The sequence below is a fragment of the Enhydra lutris genome, unplaced genomic scaffold, assembly GCF_002288905.1.
Source record: "Enhydra lutris kenyoni isolate GAN:26980312 unplaced genomic scaffold, ASM228890v2 scaffoldscaffold10, whole genome shotgun sequence".
NCBI classification, from domain to species: Eukaryota; Metazoa; Chordata; class Mammalia; order Carnivora; family Mustelidae; genus Enhydra; species Enhydra lutris.
In genome coordinates, this window is record NW_019154094.1 from 8,971,721 (window position 1) to 8,987,475 (window position 15,755).

At 36.8% G+C, this 15,755-nt stretch overlaps 1 protein-coding gene across 1 annotated transcript in view; it reads left to right on the forward strand.

Moving 5' to 3' along the window:
* LOC111144134 (dedicator of cytokinesis 3) overlaps nucleotides 1–15,755 on the forward strand; it is a 588,346-nt gene that overhangs the window by 189,084 nt on the left and 383,507 nt on the right. Inside the window, exon 4 of the mRNA XM_022498293.1 lies at nucleotides 7,594–7,649. Within this exon, the coding sequence (XP_022354001.1) occupies nucleotides 7,594–7,649 (56 nt within the window). The remainder of the gene's footprint in view (nucleotides 1–7,593; nucleotides 7,650–15,755) is intronic.

Here is a 15,755-nt window from a genome sequence, read left to right on the forward strand (position 1 = left end):
ATGCCCTTCAATGGACGGATGGATAAGGAAGATGTGGTCCATATACAATATGAAGTATCATGCCTCCATCAGAAAGGATGAATACCCAACTTTTGTAGCAACATGGATGGGACTGGAAGAGATTATGCTGAGTGAAATAAGTCAAGCAGAGAGAGTCAATTATCATATGGTTTCACTTCTTTGTGGAGCATAACAAATAGTATGGAGGACAAGGGGAGTTAGAGAGGAGAAGGGAGTTGAAGGAAATTGGAAGGGGAGGTGAACCCTGAGAGACTATGGACTCTGAAAAACAATCTGAGGGTTTTGAAGGGGCAGGGGGTGGGAGGTTGGGGGAACCAGGTGGTGGGTATTAGAGAGGACACGGATTGCATGGAGCACTGGGTGTGGTGCAAAAACAATGAATACTGTTACGCTGAAAGGAAATTAAAAAAAAAAAAAAGACTTGAATGTGTTAATTATAGTCTGATGAAGGTGAAAGTCCAATTTCTCCAGTTAACCTTGCTTGCGTGGGTGAGAGTTGGGCCACAACTTTTTTTTCTTTCATTTTTGGTGATGTTTGGAATCAATATAGTGTTTATTACTAAGGTGTTTTCTTTGTTGACAGGCTGACTTTTCCTGGTTCTTAAGCTAGAAGGAACAGTCTTATTTTGTCTGTGCCTTTTGGTATTTCTTGGTTTCTAGCTTTTTCAGCTTCAAATAACAGATGTATAAGGTAAAAGAAAATCTAGGGAATGCACCACTGTGTTCTTTCTAGCATCTCAAGGTCCCTAGCTGGTCTGCCTTTTTCTCTGCACCTTTCAGAATCTTCCTATTTTTTAAAAATACATTTCTTTCTAGAGTTTTTAATATACAATGTATATCTATGCTTTATATATGATGTTATATGTGTGAAATATGTATATATTTATGTATTTGTTACATATATGCCCAAAGTTTTTTGTTGTATTTAGCAGGAGGATTAGTGAAAAATATATCTCATCCATCTTCCTGGAAGCATATGCTAATTTTATGCCTTTTTAGCTTTTTTCTAGTCTTCCTTTATAGGTAATAGGTTGTCATTGCTTAGTTTTGGTTGCATGAAGTTGTGTGTTTTATTCTATTTTACGTCCATATTTTCCTATATTAGGATTCCCTGTTGACATAAGTTATCTTTTATTATGGGCCAATGTATAAAATGTATTACTGGTATACTTGATGTCAGCTTCGTGGTGCTATAAGATGTCCCTAGTTTTTGTTCTCACTCTCAAAAACAAATATTTTGTTTCCATCCACAAACAAAAGTGTTTTGGGGACCTGTAGCATCCTTCATCAAACAAGGGACCCAGGAGAAGTCTCACCTACCTGTGCATTATGTAATAGGCAGATAGACCCCAGTCCCAGATGTGTATCCTGAAGTGACCCTTTTGTCATCTTGGAGCTTCTGAAGACAATCTCCCTTGGATGAGAGAAACTTTGTGGATGTCTAGGTTTCTATAGGTGAACACCCAGCACTTTCTTGGAGAAGAAAGTAAGAGTTTGGGTACATTGGAGTGGTTAGTAGGAAAATTTCACTTTACCTATATCAACTTTACCACAAGACAGCACAGATAAAGGCCAGAGGAAATCCTTTTAGGCCCATGATTTCTCCTGTGAAGACAAGAGTGCATGTGAGTGAGGATCCAGCTTCTCCAGTTCTGCAGATGCTGCCAGAGGGTCTCATTTCTGTCTTGCCCTCTCCAGAGTACTAAATTGGGAGTTCCATGACTGAGAGGTAGAAAGAGGTGCATAGGATCTTTGGGTGGCATTAAAGAGACACAGAACCTCCTGTACATCAGACTCTATCAAAAGCCCACCATTTACTGCTTGGAAAGTCCCACCTTTGGATTCCCCCACTGCCCCACGAGCATCCCAGTGCTTTGTGCCTCATACTACCCGCCATCCCCTATGTCCCCTATGCTGCGGCTGGCTCGCTGTACATGCTCTTTAAGATGGTGGCAAGAGCAAGCTTTGGAAGACTGTTATTGAATACACATGGAAAGCAGGCAGAATCGGTAGTACAGAGACCACAAACTTGAGTTATAGTGTGACCTTTGGGATGACACAAGAGAGCCTGACAGCACTCAGCCTGGTGCATTGTAGAATCAATAGAAAGCATTCATGCTGAAGAATTCTGCCACAAAAGTGAGCAAGAAATATGGAGCAAATTCATGGGAGGTTTGAGAAATTACAGAATCTCTTAAGAGGAACATGGGAGGTATTTCTACCCTGCTGGCAATTAGTAAAGTCTGGACAGGTGACTGCTATTTCAGATTTGAAGACCATAACACAGAACTCCAAGACAGATGAAAAACCAAGGAAGCTAATTGAATTTAAATTTAAAAAAAGAAAAGAAAAAAAAAAACCAAGAAAACATATTCCACCGAAGGACCACATAATCTTCCAGTAACTGAATCCAAAGACATGGGGATTTACAATTTATCTGATAAAGAATTCAAAAAAGCTGGTTTTGTTTTTTAAGATTTTGTTTGTTTATTTGACAAAGAGAGATATAGCAAGAGAGGGAACACAGCAGGGGGAGTGGGAGAGGGAGAAGCAGGCTTCCCGCTGAGCAGAGAGCCTGATGTGGGGCTTGATCCCAGGATCTTGGGATCATGACCTGAGCCGAAGGTAGGCGCTTAATAACTGAACCACCCCAGTGCCCCTCAAAAAAGCTCTTTTAAGGAAGTTTAATAAGCTAAAGGAAACACTGAAAGACAATTCAGTGAAATCAGGAAAACAATACATTAACAATATAAAAATTTATCAATTTTATCAAAGAGATAAATAATGAAAAAGAACCAAACAAATTCTGGAGTTGAAGAACTCAGTAAATGAAATGGAAAAAAAATGTAATAGAGCACATCAGCAGTAGGTTTGATCAAGCAGAAGAAAGAATCAGTGAAATTAAAGATAGGAACTTCGAAATTATATAATCAGAGGAAACCTGACTGGAAAAGAAGAAAAAAATGAGGAAGAGTAAAGAAAGACTTCATGATAGGTGGTACATATCAGTGGGACCAATTTGTGAATCATTGGAGTTCTAAAAGGAGAAGATGGGGGAAAAGGGGTCAGGAAACCTATTTAAAGAAATAATGGCTAAGAACTTTCCAAATCTAGGGAGAAATTTGGACATCTAAGTTCATAGTCTTCATAGGTCACCAGACAAACTGAACATGAAGAAATCCCCTCCAAGACACATTATAATAAAATTGTCAAAGTCACAGACAAGGAAAGATTTTAAAAGCAGCAAAAGAAACAAAAGTGGTAACTTATGAGGTAACTACCCCCCCATTAGACTACCATTGGATTTCTCAGCAAAAATAATAACAGGCTATAAAAGAGTAGGGTAATATAGTCCAAGTGTTGAAATTTAAAAAAGCCCCACCAACCAAGAATCCTTACCCTAGCAGAGCCGTTCTTCAGAAATGAAGGAGAGATACTAATTTTCCCAACTAAACAAAAGCTGAGGGAATTTACCACTAGACCTGCCTTACAAAATGCTAAAAGAGTTCTTCAAGCTGAATGAAAGAACACTGATTAAGAACATGAAAGCATGAAAATATAAAACATACTGGTAAAGGTTATTATGTAGTCAGATTTAGAATACTCTAATACTATGATATGATGGTATATTAACTCTAGTATTAAAAGATGAGAGTATTAAAAACATAGCTATAGTAATTTTAAAATATAAAATACAAACACAGGTAAATTGTGACATCAAAATCAAAGCAGGGGAGAGTAAAAGGGTAGAGTTTTTATAGATGATCAAAGTTAAGTTGTTATGAGTATAAAATAGACTTATAAGATGTGTTACATAAAACCATGGTAACCACAAAGCAAAACCTACAGCAGAATCCTGGAAGATGACAGATAAAGGAATCAAAACATACCACTATGGAAAATCATCAGTTCACAAAGGAAGGCAGCAAAAGATGAAAGAAGCAAAGCAATTATAAAAGAATTGGAAATAATAAGATAGCATTAGTAAGTCTTTACCTATCGATAATTACTTTAAATGTAAATAGATTGAATTCTCTAATTGACAGACCTAATGTGGCTGGATTGATTAAAAAACAAGGCCCAGCTTATTGCATGCCACCTATAAGAGACTTACTCCGGCTTTAAGGATACATATAGCTTGAAAGTAAAGGGATAGAAAAAGATATTTCATGCAAGTGGAAACCAAAAGAGGGCACAAGTAGCTATACTTACACTGAGTAAAATAGACATTAAGTCAAAAAGTATAACTAGATATCAAGAAATCATTTATATAATGATAAAAGGATCAACTCAACCAGAAGATACATCGTTCATAAAGGTGCATCAGAAACTAATATATTAATATATAATAAATGTATTAAACACAGATTTAGATGGAGAATTAGATTATAATAGTGGGAGACTTCAGTAGATAGATTATCTGGACAGAAAATCAACAAAGAGACATTGGACTTGAACTGTACTTTAGAACAAACGAACCTCACAGAAGTAGATAGAACATTTCATTCACCAACAGCAGGATATACATTATTCTCAACTGAAAATGGAACATTCTTCAGAATAAATCCTATGACAGGTCACATAGCAAGGCTTAGCAAATTTAAGAAGATTGAAATTATACTACATATCTTTTTTAGACTACAAGGTATGAAAGTAGAAATCAGTAATGGGAAGAAAACTGGAAAATTCACAAATATGTTCAAATTAAACAATACAGTTCTGAATAACCAGTGGTCAAAAAAAATCACAAAGGAAATAAAAAGATACCTTGACACAAATTAAAATGGAAACAGTATGCTATGGGAGGCTGCAAAAGCAGTTTTAAGAGGGAATTTTATAGTAATACATGCCTACAATATGAAAAAAGAAAGATGTCAAATAAACAACCCAACTTTACATCTTAAGGAACTAGAAAAAGAAGAAAAAAACTATGCTCAAATTTAGCAGAAGGAAGGAAATAACAAAGATCAGAGTGGAAAAAGTGAAATAGAGACCAGAAATCTATGAAAAGATTAACAAAACTAAGAACAGGGGTTTTTTCCCCCTAAAGATGAACAAAATGGACAAATCCTGAGATAGACTAAGGGAAAATAGGAAAAACTTAAATGAAATGAGATATGAAAAGGAAACATTTAAAACGATACCATAGAAATAGAAAGGATTATAAGAGAATGCTATGACAAATTAATATCAACAAATTGGATAACCTGGAGGAAATGGGTGAGTCCCTAGAAACATATAACCTACCAAGGATAAATCAGGAAGAAATAAAAAAATTGTTAATCATCTAAGTAGTGAGTAAGGAGATTGCATGAGCAACCAAAATCTTCTAACAAAGAAAAGTCTAGGTCCTGATGAGTTTACTGGTGAATTCTACCAAACTTTAAAAAGTCAATACCAGGGCACCTGGGTGGTTCAGTGGGTTGATCCTCTGCCTTTGGCTCAGGACATGATCTCAGGATCCTGGGATCGAGTCCCACATCAGGCTCTCTGCTCGGCAGGGAGCCTGCTTTCCCCTGTCTCTCTGCCTACTTGTGATCTCTCTGCAAAATAAATAAATAAAATCTTAAAAAAAAATAAGAGTCAGTACCAGTTCTCAAACTCTTCTAGAAAACTGAAGAGGAGGGAACACTTCCATACTCTTTTTATGAGGCCAGTAATACCCTGATACCCAAGCCAGATAAGGACAATAAAGGAAAAGAGAACCAAAGACAATATCCCTGATGAATACAGATGCAAAACTTCTCAACAAAATATTAGCAACCTGAATTTAACAGCACTTTTAAAGGATCATATCAAGGGGCGAAAGGATGGTTTAACATTACCAAACTAATAAATTTGATACATCTTACTGATAGAATGAAAGATAAAAATTGTATAATCATTTCAGTAGATGCAGAAAAAGCATTTGACATAATCCAGAATCCTTTAATGAATAAAACTTGGCAATTTGGGTTTAGAAGTAATATACTTCAGCATAAGAAAGGCCGTGATATGACAAGTCCAGAGCTAACATCATATGCAGTGGTATAAAGTTGAAATCTTTTTCTCTAAGAGGAGCAACAAGACAAGGGTGCTCACTCTCACCACTCCTATTAAACAGAATACTGGAAGTCCTAGCCAGAACAGCAGGTAAGAAAAGGAAACAAAAGTTATTCAAATAAGAAAGGAAGAAATAAAATTGTATGTGCTTGCATATGATATGATATATGTAGAAAATCCTAAAGACTCCACCAAAAAACTGTTAAAACCAATGAAAAATTCAGTAAAGGGACACCTGGGAGGCTCAGTGGGTTGAGCCTCTGCCATTGGCTCGGGTAGTGATCTCAGGGTCTCGGGATTGAGCCCTGCATCAGGCTCTCTGCTCGGTGGGGATCCTGCTTCCCTCCCCCCTGCCTGCCTACTTGTGATCTCTCTTTCTCTGTCAAATGAATAAATAAAAATCTTAAAAAAAAAAAAAAAAACTTCAGTAAAGTTATGGGATACAAAATTAACACAAAGAATTTAACTGTGTTTCTGTTCACTAACAGTGAAATACCTGAAAAAAGGAAGGCAGCAGTCTATTTAAAATAGCAGTGAAAGCAAGCAGAAACTTAGGAATAAACTTAACCAAGGAGGTGAGAAATCTGTACATTGAAAACTATAAAGTCCAGCTGCTGATGGCCTAGTCTCGTATAGATTTATTATTAGCAGTGGTGGAGGCCAGAGAATATAAAAAATTTAGGCCATTGTGTTTTATTTGAAGGGAGTTTCGTACATCAGGAAAAGGAATGAAGCACTGATTGGAAAACTTAATTGTTTTTAAAAACAATTCATTTTTTATCTGTTAGGAATTGAAATCAAATTATAGCAAATATGAAAATGGAAACTCTATAATGAAAGAGTAAAAGAAGAAATGTTTATAAAAACTTCTAAATTGATTCATTCTTATGAATATAAATGTGAGCCAGAGTCTGAGAATTGTTTCTCCAGCTCAGAGCTGGATAACATAGGTGATATTAGCTGGTTAGGTAATATTGTTGGTTTTGTAGGTACAGGCCAAGTTCTGTATATAAGTCTATATCCTGAGAGTGATTAAATGGAATATTCCCAATCTGTAACTTAAAAGTCTTTTTGGTAGTTGCCTAAGATCACAGTTTTCCCCTGAGGACGGACTCTGAGTACATATGACAATGAAATTCCTATATAATGTATATAGTTTGTGCAACTTTGCATTCTTAATATGCAAAGTGGTTGCTACACTAAGATATCTACTGTATTTTTAAAAAGATTTTATTTATCTATTTGAGAGCAAGAGAGAGCACAAGCACAAGCAAGGGGGCGGCCAACAGAGGGTGAGGAAGAAGCAGGCTCCCTGCTGAGCAGGGAGCCGGATGCAGGGGTCCATCCCAGAACCCAGGGTCATGATCTAAGCTTAAGGCAGATACATAACCGACTGAACCACCCACGCACCCCTATCTACTGTATTATCGATAGAGTATTTCCATGCTGAAATCCGGCTGCTATTTTAATATATTTGAGATGGTAATCACGAATTTCCTTTTCTAATGGGAAATCTTTTCTCTTTTACAGGGGATCTTTCCTGCAAATTACATTCACTTGAAAAAGGCAATTGTCAGTAATAGGGGGTGAGTAGCTGGCCTTACTAAATTTATTTATAATTTTTAGAAGTTGCAAAGGAAGGCCTTTTTCTTTTTAGTTTGTAGTATAAAATATGTTGTTAGGATGTTTTCCTGCCAAAAATAAATTTGCTTTATTGCTTTATTATATATCATATAATTCTGAGGCCACACTATTTCTTAAATACTGACAACTTTAATCTGTTTTCTTGTATACTAGAAAGGTTACCTGAATTGTTGTGAATTTTATAAAAACAGTTATGCATGCAGCATGTCTTTTACAGTTATTTGCATTATGAGAATAGTTTCTGATAGGGTAACAAGTGCAATCTCTAATAGAAGAGAGACAAGATGTAAATATATAAAAATGTTAACATTTGTTATTTTTGTACATTCAGATTATGAGTGATTTTGAGAAATTCTTTACTGTCATGTCCAAATTTTAAAAGTAATAAATATAAATGCTACTATAAAATTTTGATTTTTAAAATTAATCATTTTAAAATGTAAAATTTAGGATATTATATATGATAGCTTTTGGTACTAGAAATAATGTTTTGAACAGAGGTTGAGAAAGCATCAGAGTTTAGTTAGGGTTGAGTCAGGAAAAGAGAAACTTATAAGTCACTTTATAAGTTAGAATTTAATGTAGGGAGTTTCAAACACACATGTTTGAAAAAATGAAAGAAAAAAAAAGGAAATGCCAATACAACCCAAAATAATAACTGCAGAAAGGAGTCTAATGGCTGGGGGAACAAAAGATAATGGGTTGGGGGTACCAGAACTCAGGAACTTAGATGATGGGTCTTGAGACACTAGAGCTCAAATTCTGAGGAGATGAAATCACATGGCTGCTGCTGATATGTATGAAGAAGGGCAGTGAAGTTGTTTCTGGGAATGTCAAAAGCAACTGGAGGCTGGAACCAACTTTTCTCTGGTGGAATGGTTTATAGAAACCACAGTAACACTTTTTATTTCCTTTTCCACAGTATCTTTCTAATGCCCTCCACCAGACATAGGAGCTTGTGAGGCAAAGTTGGCAAATCCCGGCCTCAGAGTCGGTGCTTAGAAGGGTGGATTTAGAGATGAGAGGTATTAGTAAATGACTGGTATGCCTTCTAAGATAAAATTTGTTATTGAGGCATAATAAGACTATAATTAAGAAGATTCTAATATGAATGCATGACCAGAATACTCTTTATTGTTCCTCTTCTTCTTTTATAAAATACCAGACATGAGAATGTAGAAACAGGAAACTTGAAAATCCTTTTAGTGAACCTTTGCAACATATAAGCTATTACCTCAAATTTATAGGTAAGGAGTGCCAAAACCATCAAGATTGGATAGAAGTTGTGTAAAAATGAAAAGGGAGTGTCTAAACAAGGACCATGAAGGCATACATTTCTGAAAGTACTAAGAAAATAACTTCATGAATGTGAATGGCTCACCTTGAAACACAAAAATAATAACCCTAATTTAATAACACTTAGTTTAATAATGGGACTAATGAGAACTGAAATGTGGCAGAAACTACATGGAGGTGAGATGAGAAAAGGAGATAGAATGTTTAGGGATCAAGAAACAGTGCCTCAGAAAATGCCAGCAAAATCATATATTTCTGATAACAAGGGACTCATCTTAAATCCAGGAGCAACTTTCCTATTTATAATAGTTGTAAAGGAAATTGGGGACTACTTTGCTAGCAGAAAAATCCGTACCTAGATTCACTTTGTTTCAGAAAGGCAAAGAATGGCTTAAAGAGTTATACAGGGGCGCCATATTTGTTGGAAGCACTCTTTCTCCAAGGAAGCAGAGAAACTGTCTTTTTGATGTACACCTTAGAAAGCTACATAAGATCAATTCAGTATACAAATCTCCTGCACTTTGATTTTCCAGAAAAATATTCTAAAGTCTGAAGAAAGTATTTTAAAAAACTGTCTTCAGGTGTTGAAGAGCAGTCAGTGTAGGAGGATCTTCTTTCCCCAAGTTTTTACTTAAATTCCAGTTAGTTAACATACAGTGTAATATTAGTTGCAGGTGCAGAATTTAGTGATTCAGCACTTCCATGCAACACCCAGTGCTCATCACGAGTGCGCTCTTTAATCCCCATCATCTGTTTCACCCATCTCCCCACCCCACTTACCCTCTGTAATCAGTTTGTTCTCTATAGTTAAGAGTCTGTTTCTTGGTTTGCCTTTCTCTCTCTCTTTCTCTTCATCAAATGTAGGGAGGATCTTGAAGAACTTTGATTCTTGAAGGAGGGGGGAATTCATATGGGAAGAAGAGTGCATGTTTACTTTGGCTTTTTTTTTCCACAGAGAATTTTTCAGCTCTCTCTGATGTGGTGCAGCAAACAGATCCTAAACAGAAAGTGATAGACTTTCAGGGATGAGGAAATAGACGTTGAAGTTTGGAACTGTCAGGGAAACTAATAAGAAGTAAGAGGTTAAAGCCCAGAGAGTAGAGAACCTCAGAGAATTAGGACCTTAATCTGCTTACAAATTCCCCCTAAGTAATTGAATGAATTCTAGCTTCTTTTGGGCTGTATAAAACTCAAGGAATCTTAGTAGAAGTGTACAACTAGCAAACTGAGTAGACTTTACCAGCCACTTAATATTGGTGAGAAAATATTAGAGTTCAAGAACTGGAAAGTTATAGGGACCTTGGTAAAAAGTTTGGGCCTTCTGTTGAGATCTCTAAAGGAATATATCCTATATGTAGGGCCATGCCTTTGGATAAAGGACCCAACCAAAGGTATGTGGGCAAAAGTGTAAACTTCTGAAAACACAACAGATGTTATAAGAACAAATAAAAACACTTGATACTGCCATCCAGAAATAGCAACTATAATGGGTTAATATATTTCCCATTTCTTTATGCATGGTATTTTTACTCTGTTCCCTGCTATAACTTAATTCTCCTTTATCTTTTTCCCTCCACTTTTATAAATATTACCTTGATGATCTATCTCTTTTTAGTGTCTTTTTTCCTCCTTAATTTCTATGACTATTCTTGTTTCCATTCTTCCTCTTGGGCCCCCCTTTGTTATTCCTCTCAGAGCCTCTTCCTGTTCCAAGCCCTTAAATACTTCTAATTCATGAGCTTTATCTCTACTCTAATCCTTTATGTGCAAAGTGTGCCTGTCTTGTTCAGGTATAGTAAGGCAGATGGTTTGACTACAGTGTGTGGAAGTGAGGTCAGTAAAAGGAGAGGAGTCCAGAGTGGCAGCAAGGTGATAAATATTGCAAGGCCTTGTAGGCCTTATCAGGGGTGTTATCTTTTATTGAATGAGCTAGGAAGCCGCTTTCAGAAAGAAGAGGGATGTGGTTAATTTTAAAAGTGTTATTCTAGGTTGCTTTGTTGAGACTAGAACTACAGTGGGGAAAGGTCAGAAGCAGGGAGACTTGGTGGAATATTATAGTAGTCCGTGGAAGACAAAATGGTAACTTGGATTCATGTATCCACTGGAGTGATAAGAAGTGATAAGGGGTAGTATATATTTTGAAGTTAGGGCTGACAGGATTTGCTGAGCATGTAGAGGAAACAAGAGGAATTTAAAGATTTATTTATTTATCTGACAGATAGAGATCACAAGTAGGCAGAAAGGCAGGCAGAGAGAGAAGAGGAAGCAGGCTCCCCACTGAGCAGAGAGCCTGATGCGGGGCTCGATCCCAGGACCCTGAGATCATGACCTGAGCTGAAGGCAGAGGCTTTAACCCACTGAGCCACCCAGGTGCCCCACCAAGAGGAATTTAAGATGACTGCAGGATTTTTTGTTTTAATAACTATGAGGATATGGTTGCCATTCACTGAAAAGTGGAAGTTTGGGAAGGGATATGTTTTGGGGAGGAAATAAAAGGATTCAGTTTTAGGATCAAACATGTTTAGGATCAACATGTTAAATTTGAAATGACTCTTAATCAAGTGGAGATGTCAAGTAAGCAGTTGACTACATAAATGTGGAGTTCTGGGGAGTTTGGAGCTTTAGACATAGATTTGGAAGTCATTAGTGTTCAAATGACATATAAAGCTACATGAATAAGAACAGAAAAGAAATTACTATAGATGAAGAAGTGAAGTGAAGACAGAATACTGGGGAACTGTAGTGTTTAAAGATAAGATGAAGAGGAAAATCAGTGAAAAGAATCTGAAAAGTTGTGGCCAGGGAGGTAGGTAATCAAACAGTAGTGTACTGGAGACCAATCGAAGAAACTATTTACAGGATACACTAATCAAATATATCTGGTGTTGTTGAAGTTGAATAAGATTGAAGTTCTTGTTAGGAGCAGTGTAGAGTGGTAAGAGTGAAAGCCTGAATAAGAGATTTGAGAGAAAACGAAAAAAGGGGAAGTAGAAAACAGTAAAGACTCAAGTTCTGGCCCTTAAACCGTAACTGAATGGCAGATGGCAACACTTGGTTTGGGGATAATTTTTCTGCATAGTCCCTTTAAAAAATTATCTGGGGCACTTGGGTGGCTCGGTCGGTTAAATGTCTCACTCTTGATTTCGGCTGGCTCAGGCTGTGATTTCAGGGTCCTGAGATGGAGCTCCACATTGGGCTCTTCACTGAGTGGGCAGTGTGCTTGAGATTCTCTCTCTCTCTGCCTCTCCCCCTGCTTACTCTCTGCCCCTCCCACTGCTCTCTCTCTCTCTCTCTCTTTCTCAAATAAATAAACCTTCAAAAAATCATCTGATTGGAAATAGGTTAGAGAAAGACAAATACCGTATGATTTCACTCATGTAGAATTTATGAAACAAAACAGATAAACATAAGGGAAGGGAAGGAAAAATAAGATAAAAACAGAGAGGAAAGCAAAACCATAAGATACTCAACTTTAGAGAACAAACAGGGTTGCTGGAGGGGGCTTATTTGGGGATGGGCTAAATGGATGATGGGCACTTTCTGTGATGAGCACTGGGTGTTATATCTAAGTGCCAAATAACTAAATTCTACTCCTGAAACCAATACTATACTATATGTTAACTAACCTGAATCTAAATTTAAAAAAAAAATCGTCTTCTTATCTAGTTTTTTATTTTGAGAAATTCCAAATCTATAGACAGGTTACAAGAATAATGTAAGTAGCACATATCCATTCCCCTAGATTTACTAGTTACCAATATTTTGCCGTATTGAGCTCATTTTCTTCTCTCAGCCCTAACATAAAAGTGAGTTTTATACATTCTGAGACTTGACTGTTAAATATTTGAGTATGTGTCTTCTAAGAAAAAAGACATTCTTTAACATAATCACAGTATAATTATTATACTCAAGAAATTAAACATGATACAAATAGTACTTATAAAATATCTAGTTTGTATTCAGATATCCTTAATTTTCCGAAGAATGTCCTTTACAGCTGTTTTTGTCTGTTTGCTTTTTTTGGTGGGGGTATGACTGGTATAGGATCCAGTCAAGAATTAATTATTGTCAGGCTTCCAGTTACAGATTGGATAAGTTGTGGGGAATAAAGATACAGCATAAAGAATGTAGTCAGTGATACTGTAAAAGTCTTGTTTGGTGACAAAACTTGTGGCGAGCACAGCATGGTGTATAGAAATGTTGAATCACTGTGTTGTGCACCTGAAAGTAATGTAACATTCTGTGTCAACTATACTCAAATAAAAAAAAATTTTAGAAAAGATTCATTATTGGTATGGAAACGCAACAGATTTCTATACATTGATTTTGTATCCTGCAACTTGACTGAATTCTTGTATCAGTTCAAGCAGGTTTTTTTGGTTGAGTCTTTTGGGTTTTCTACGTCAAGTCATCTGCAAAGAATGAAAGTTTGTCTTCTTCCTTGCCAGTGTGGATGCACTTTATTTCGTTTTGTTGTCCAACTGATGGCTAGGACTTCCAGTACTATGTTCAATAACAGTAGTGAGACTGGACATCACTTTCATGTTACCAACCTTAGGGGAAAAGCTCTCAGTTTTTCCCCATTGAGGATGAAATTAGCTGTGGGTTTTTCATGTATGACCTTCATTATATTGAGGTATGTCCCCTCTAAACCTATTTTGTTGAGGGGCTTTTTCATGAATGTACACTGTACTTTGTCAAATGCTTTTTCTGCATCTATTGAGATCATATGGTTCTTATCTTTTCTTTTATTAATGTGGTGTATGACCTTGATTGATTTGCAAATATTGAACCACCTTGCAACCCAGGAATAAATCTCACTTGATCGTGGTGAGTGATTCTTTATTGTACTGTTGAACTCTATTTGCTAGTATTTTGTTGAGAATTTTTTACATCCATGTTTATCAGGGATGTTGGTCTCTAGTTGTCTTTTTTAGTGGGGTCTTTGGTTTTGGAATCAGGATAATACTGGCCTCATGGAATGAGTTTGGAAGTTTTCCTTCCATTTCTATTTTTTGAAACAATTTCAGAAGAATAGGTATTAATTCTTCCTAAGGAATAACACAGAGGGTCATAGGAACAGGGAGGGAAAACTGAATGGGAAGAAATCAGAGAGGGAGACAAACCATGAGAGACTCTTGACTTCCGGAAACAGAGGGTTACAGAAAGGGAGGTGGGTGGGGGGGACGGGGTAACAGGGTGCTGGGCATTAAGGAGGGCATATGATGTGATGAGCACTGAATGTTATACACAATTAATGGATCCTTGAACGTTACATCAAAAACTAACAATCTACAAGAACAAAGCATTTCTATCAATAACTTAGCTTCTAGAAGGAAATGTAGATACAATTAAATGTCCGTATAACCTGTAGCCCATTGACAGATACTTGAAGGGGGAAGAGTATAATGTTCCTCTAGGAAGCTCCCAACTATTTTCATGTTAATGCCTTGCTAGAGGGAAAAACAACCTTAATTTGATCATGGCAAGGCCTCTGGTATCCTGTGAGTCTTTAACATGAAAATCATTTTGAAAACCTCCCTTTTTCTAACTTTCCCCACCCCCCATAATATATAGTCAGCCACCCCTCAACCCTGTTGCAGCAGCTCTTTCTGCCCATGGGTCCTGTCCCCGTGCTTTAATAAACCACTCTTTTGCACCAAATGAACAAACAAACAGACAAAAAACTAATGATGTATTATCTGTTAGTTAATTGAATTTAAATTTAAAAAAAGGAAAAACCACATTGAGATACCAGCTAACACCAGTCAGAATGGCAAAAATGAACAAGTCCAGAAATTAAAAATGTTGGAGAGGATGTGGAGAAAGGGGGACCCTCTTATGCTGTTGGTGGAAATGCAAGTTGGTGCAGCCACTTCAGAAACCAGTATGGAGGTTCCTCAAAAAATTAAAAATAGAGCTACCCTATGACCCTGAAATTGCACTACTGGGTATTTACCCAAAAGATACAGATGTAGTGAAAAGAAGGGTCATATGTATGTACCTCAATGTTCAAGCAACAATGTCCACCGTAGCCAAACTGTGGAAAGAGCCAAGATGCTCTTCAATAGACAAATGGATAAAGAAGATGTGGTCCATATATACAACAGAATATTACTTAGCCATCAGAAAGGATGAATCCCCTACTTTTGCATCAACATGGATGGAACTGGAGGAGATTATACTGAGTGAAATAAGTCAAGCAGAGAAAGTCAATTATCATATGGTTTCACTTACTTGTGGAGCATAAGGAATAACAGGGAGGACATTAGGAGAAGGAAAGGAAAAGTGAAGGGGTGGGGAATCGGAGGGGGAGATGAGCCGTGAGAGAATGTGGACTCTCAGAAACAAACTGAAGGTTTTAGAGGGGAGGGGTGGTGGGGTAATGGGTGAGCCTGGTGGTGGGTATTAAGGAGGGTAGGTATCACATGGAGCACTGGGTGTTATATGCAAACAATGAATCATGGAACACTACATTGAAAACTAATGATGTATTATATGGTGACTAACATAATACAGTAAAAAATTTTTTCAAAAAGAAAAAAAAAGGAAAAAAAAGAAAGTAAGTGATTATAAGGTTTCAGTGTAAATGGGTTCATGTCTTCTGGGTATAGAATTCACTTTTGTTACATAATTGTTTCTTGAATAATTTAGGAGAGGATACTTAGGATGAGATTGTTAATAAATAAAGCACATGTTTTACACACACACACACACACACACACACACACACACACACACACACACACACA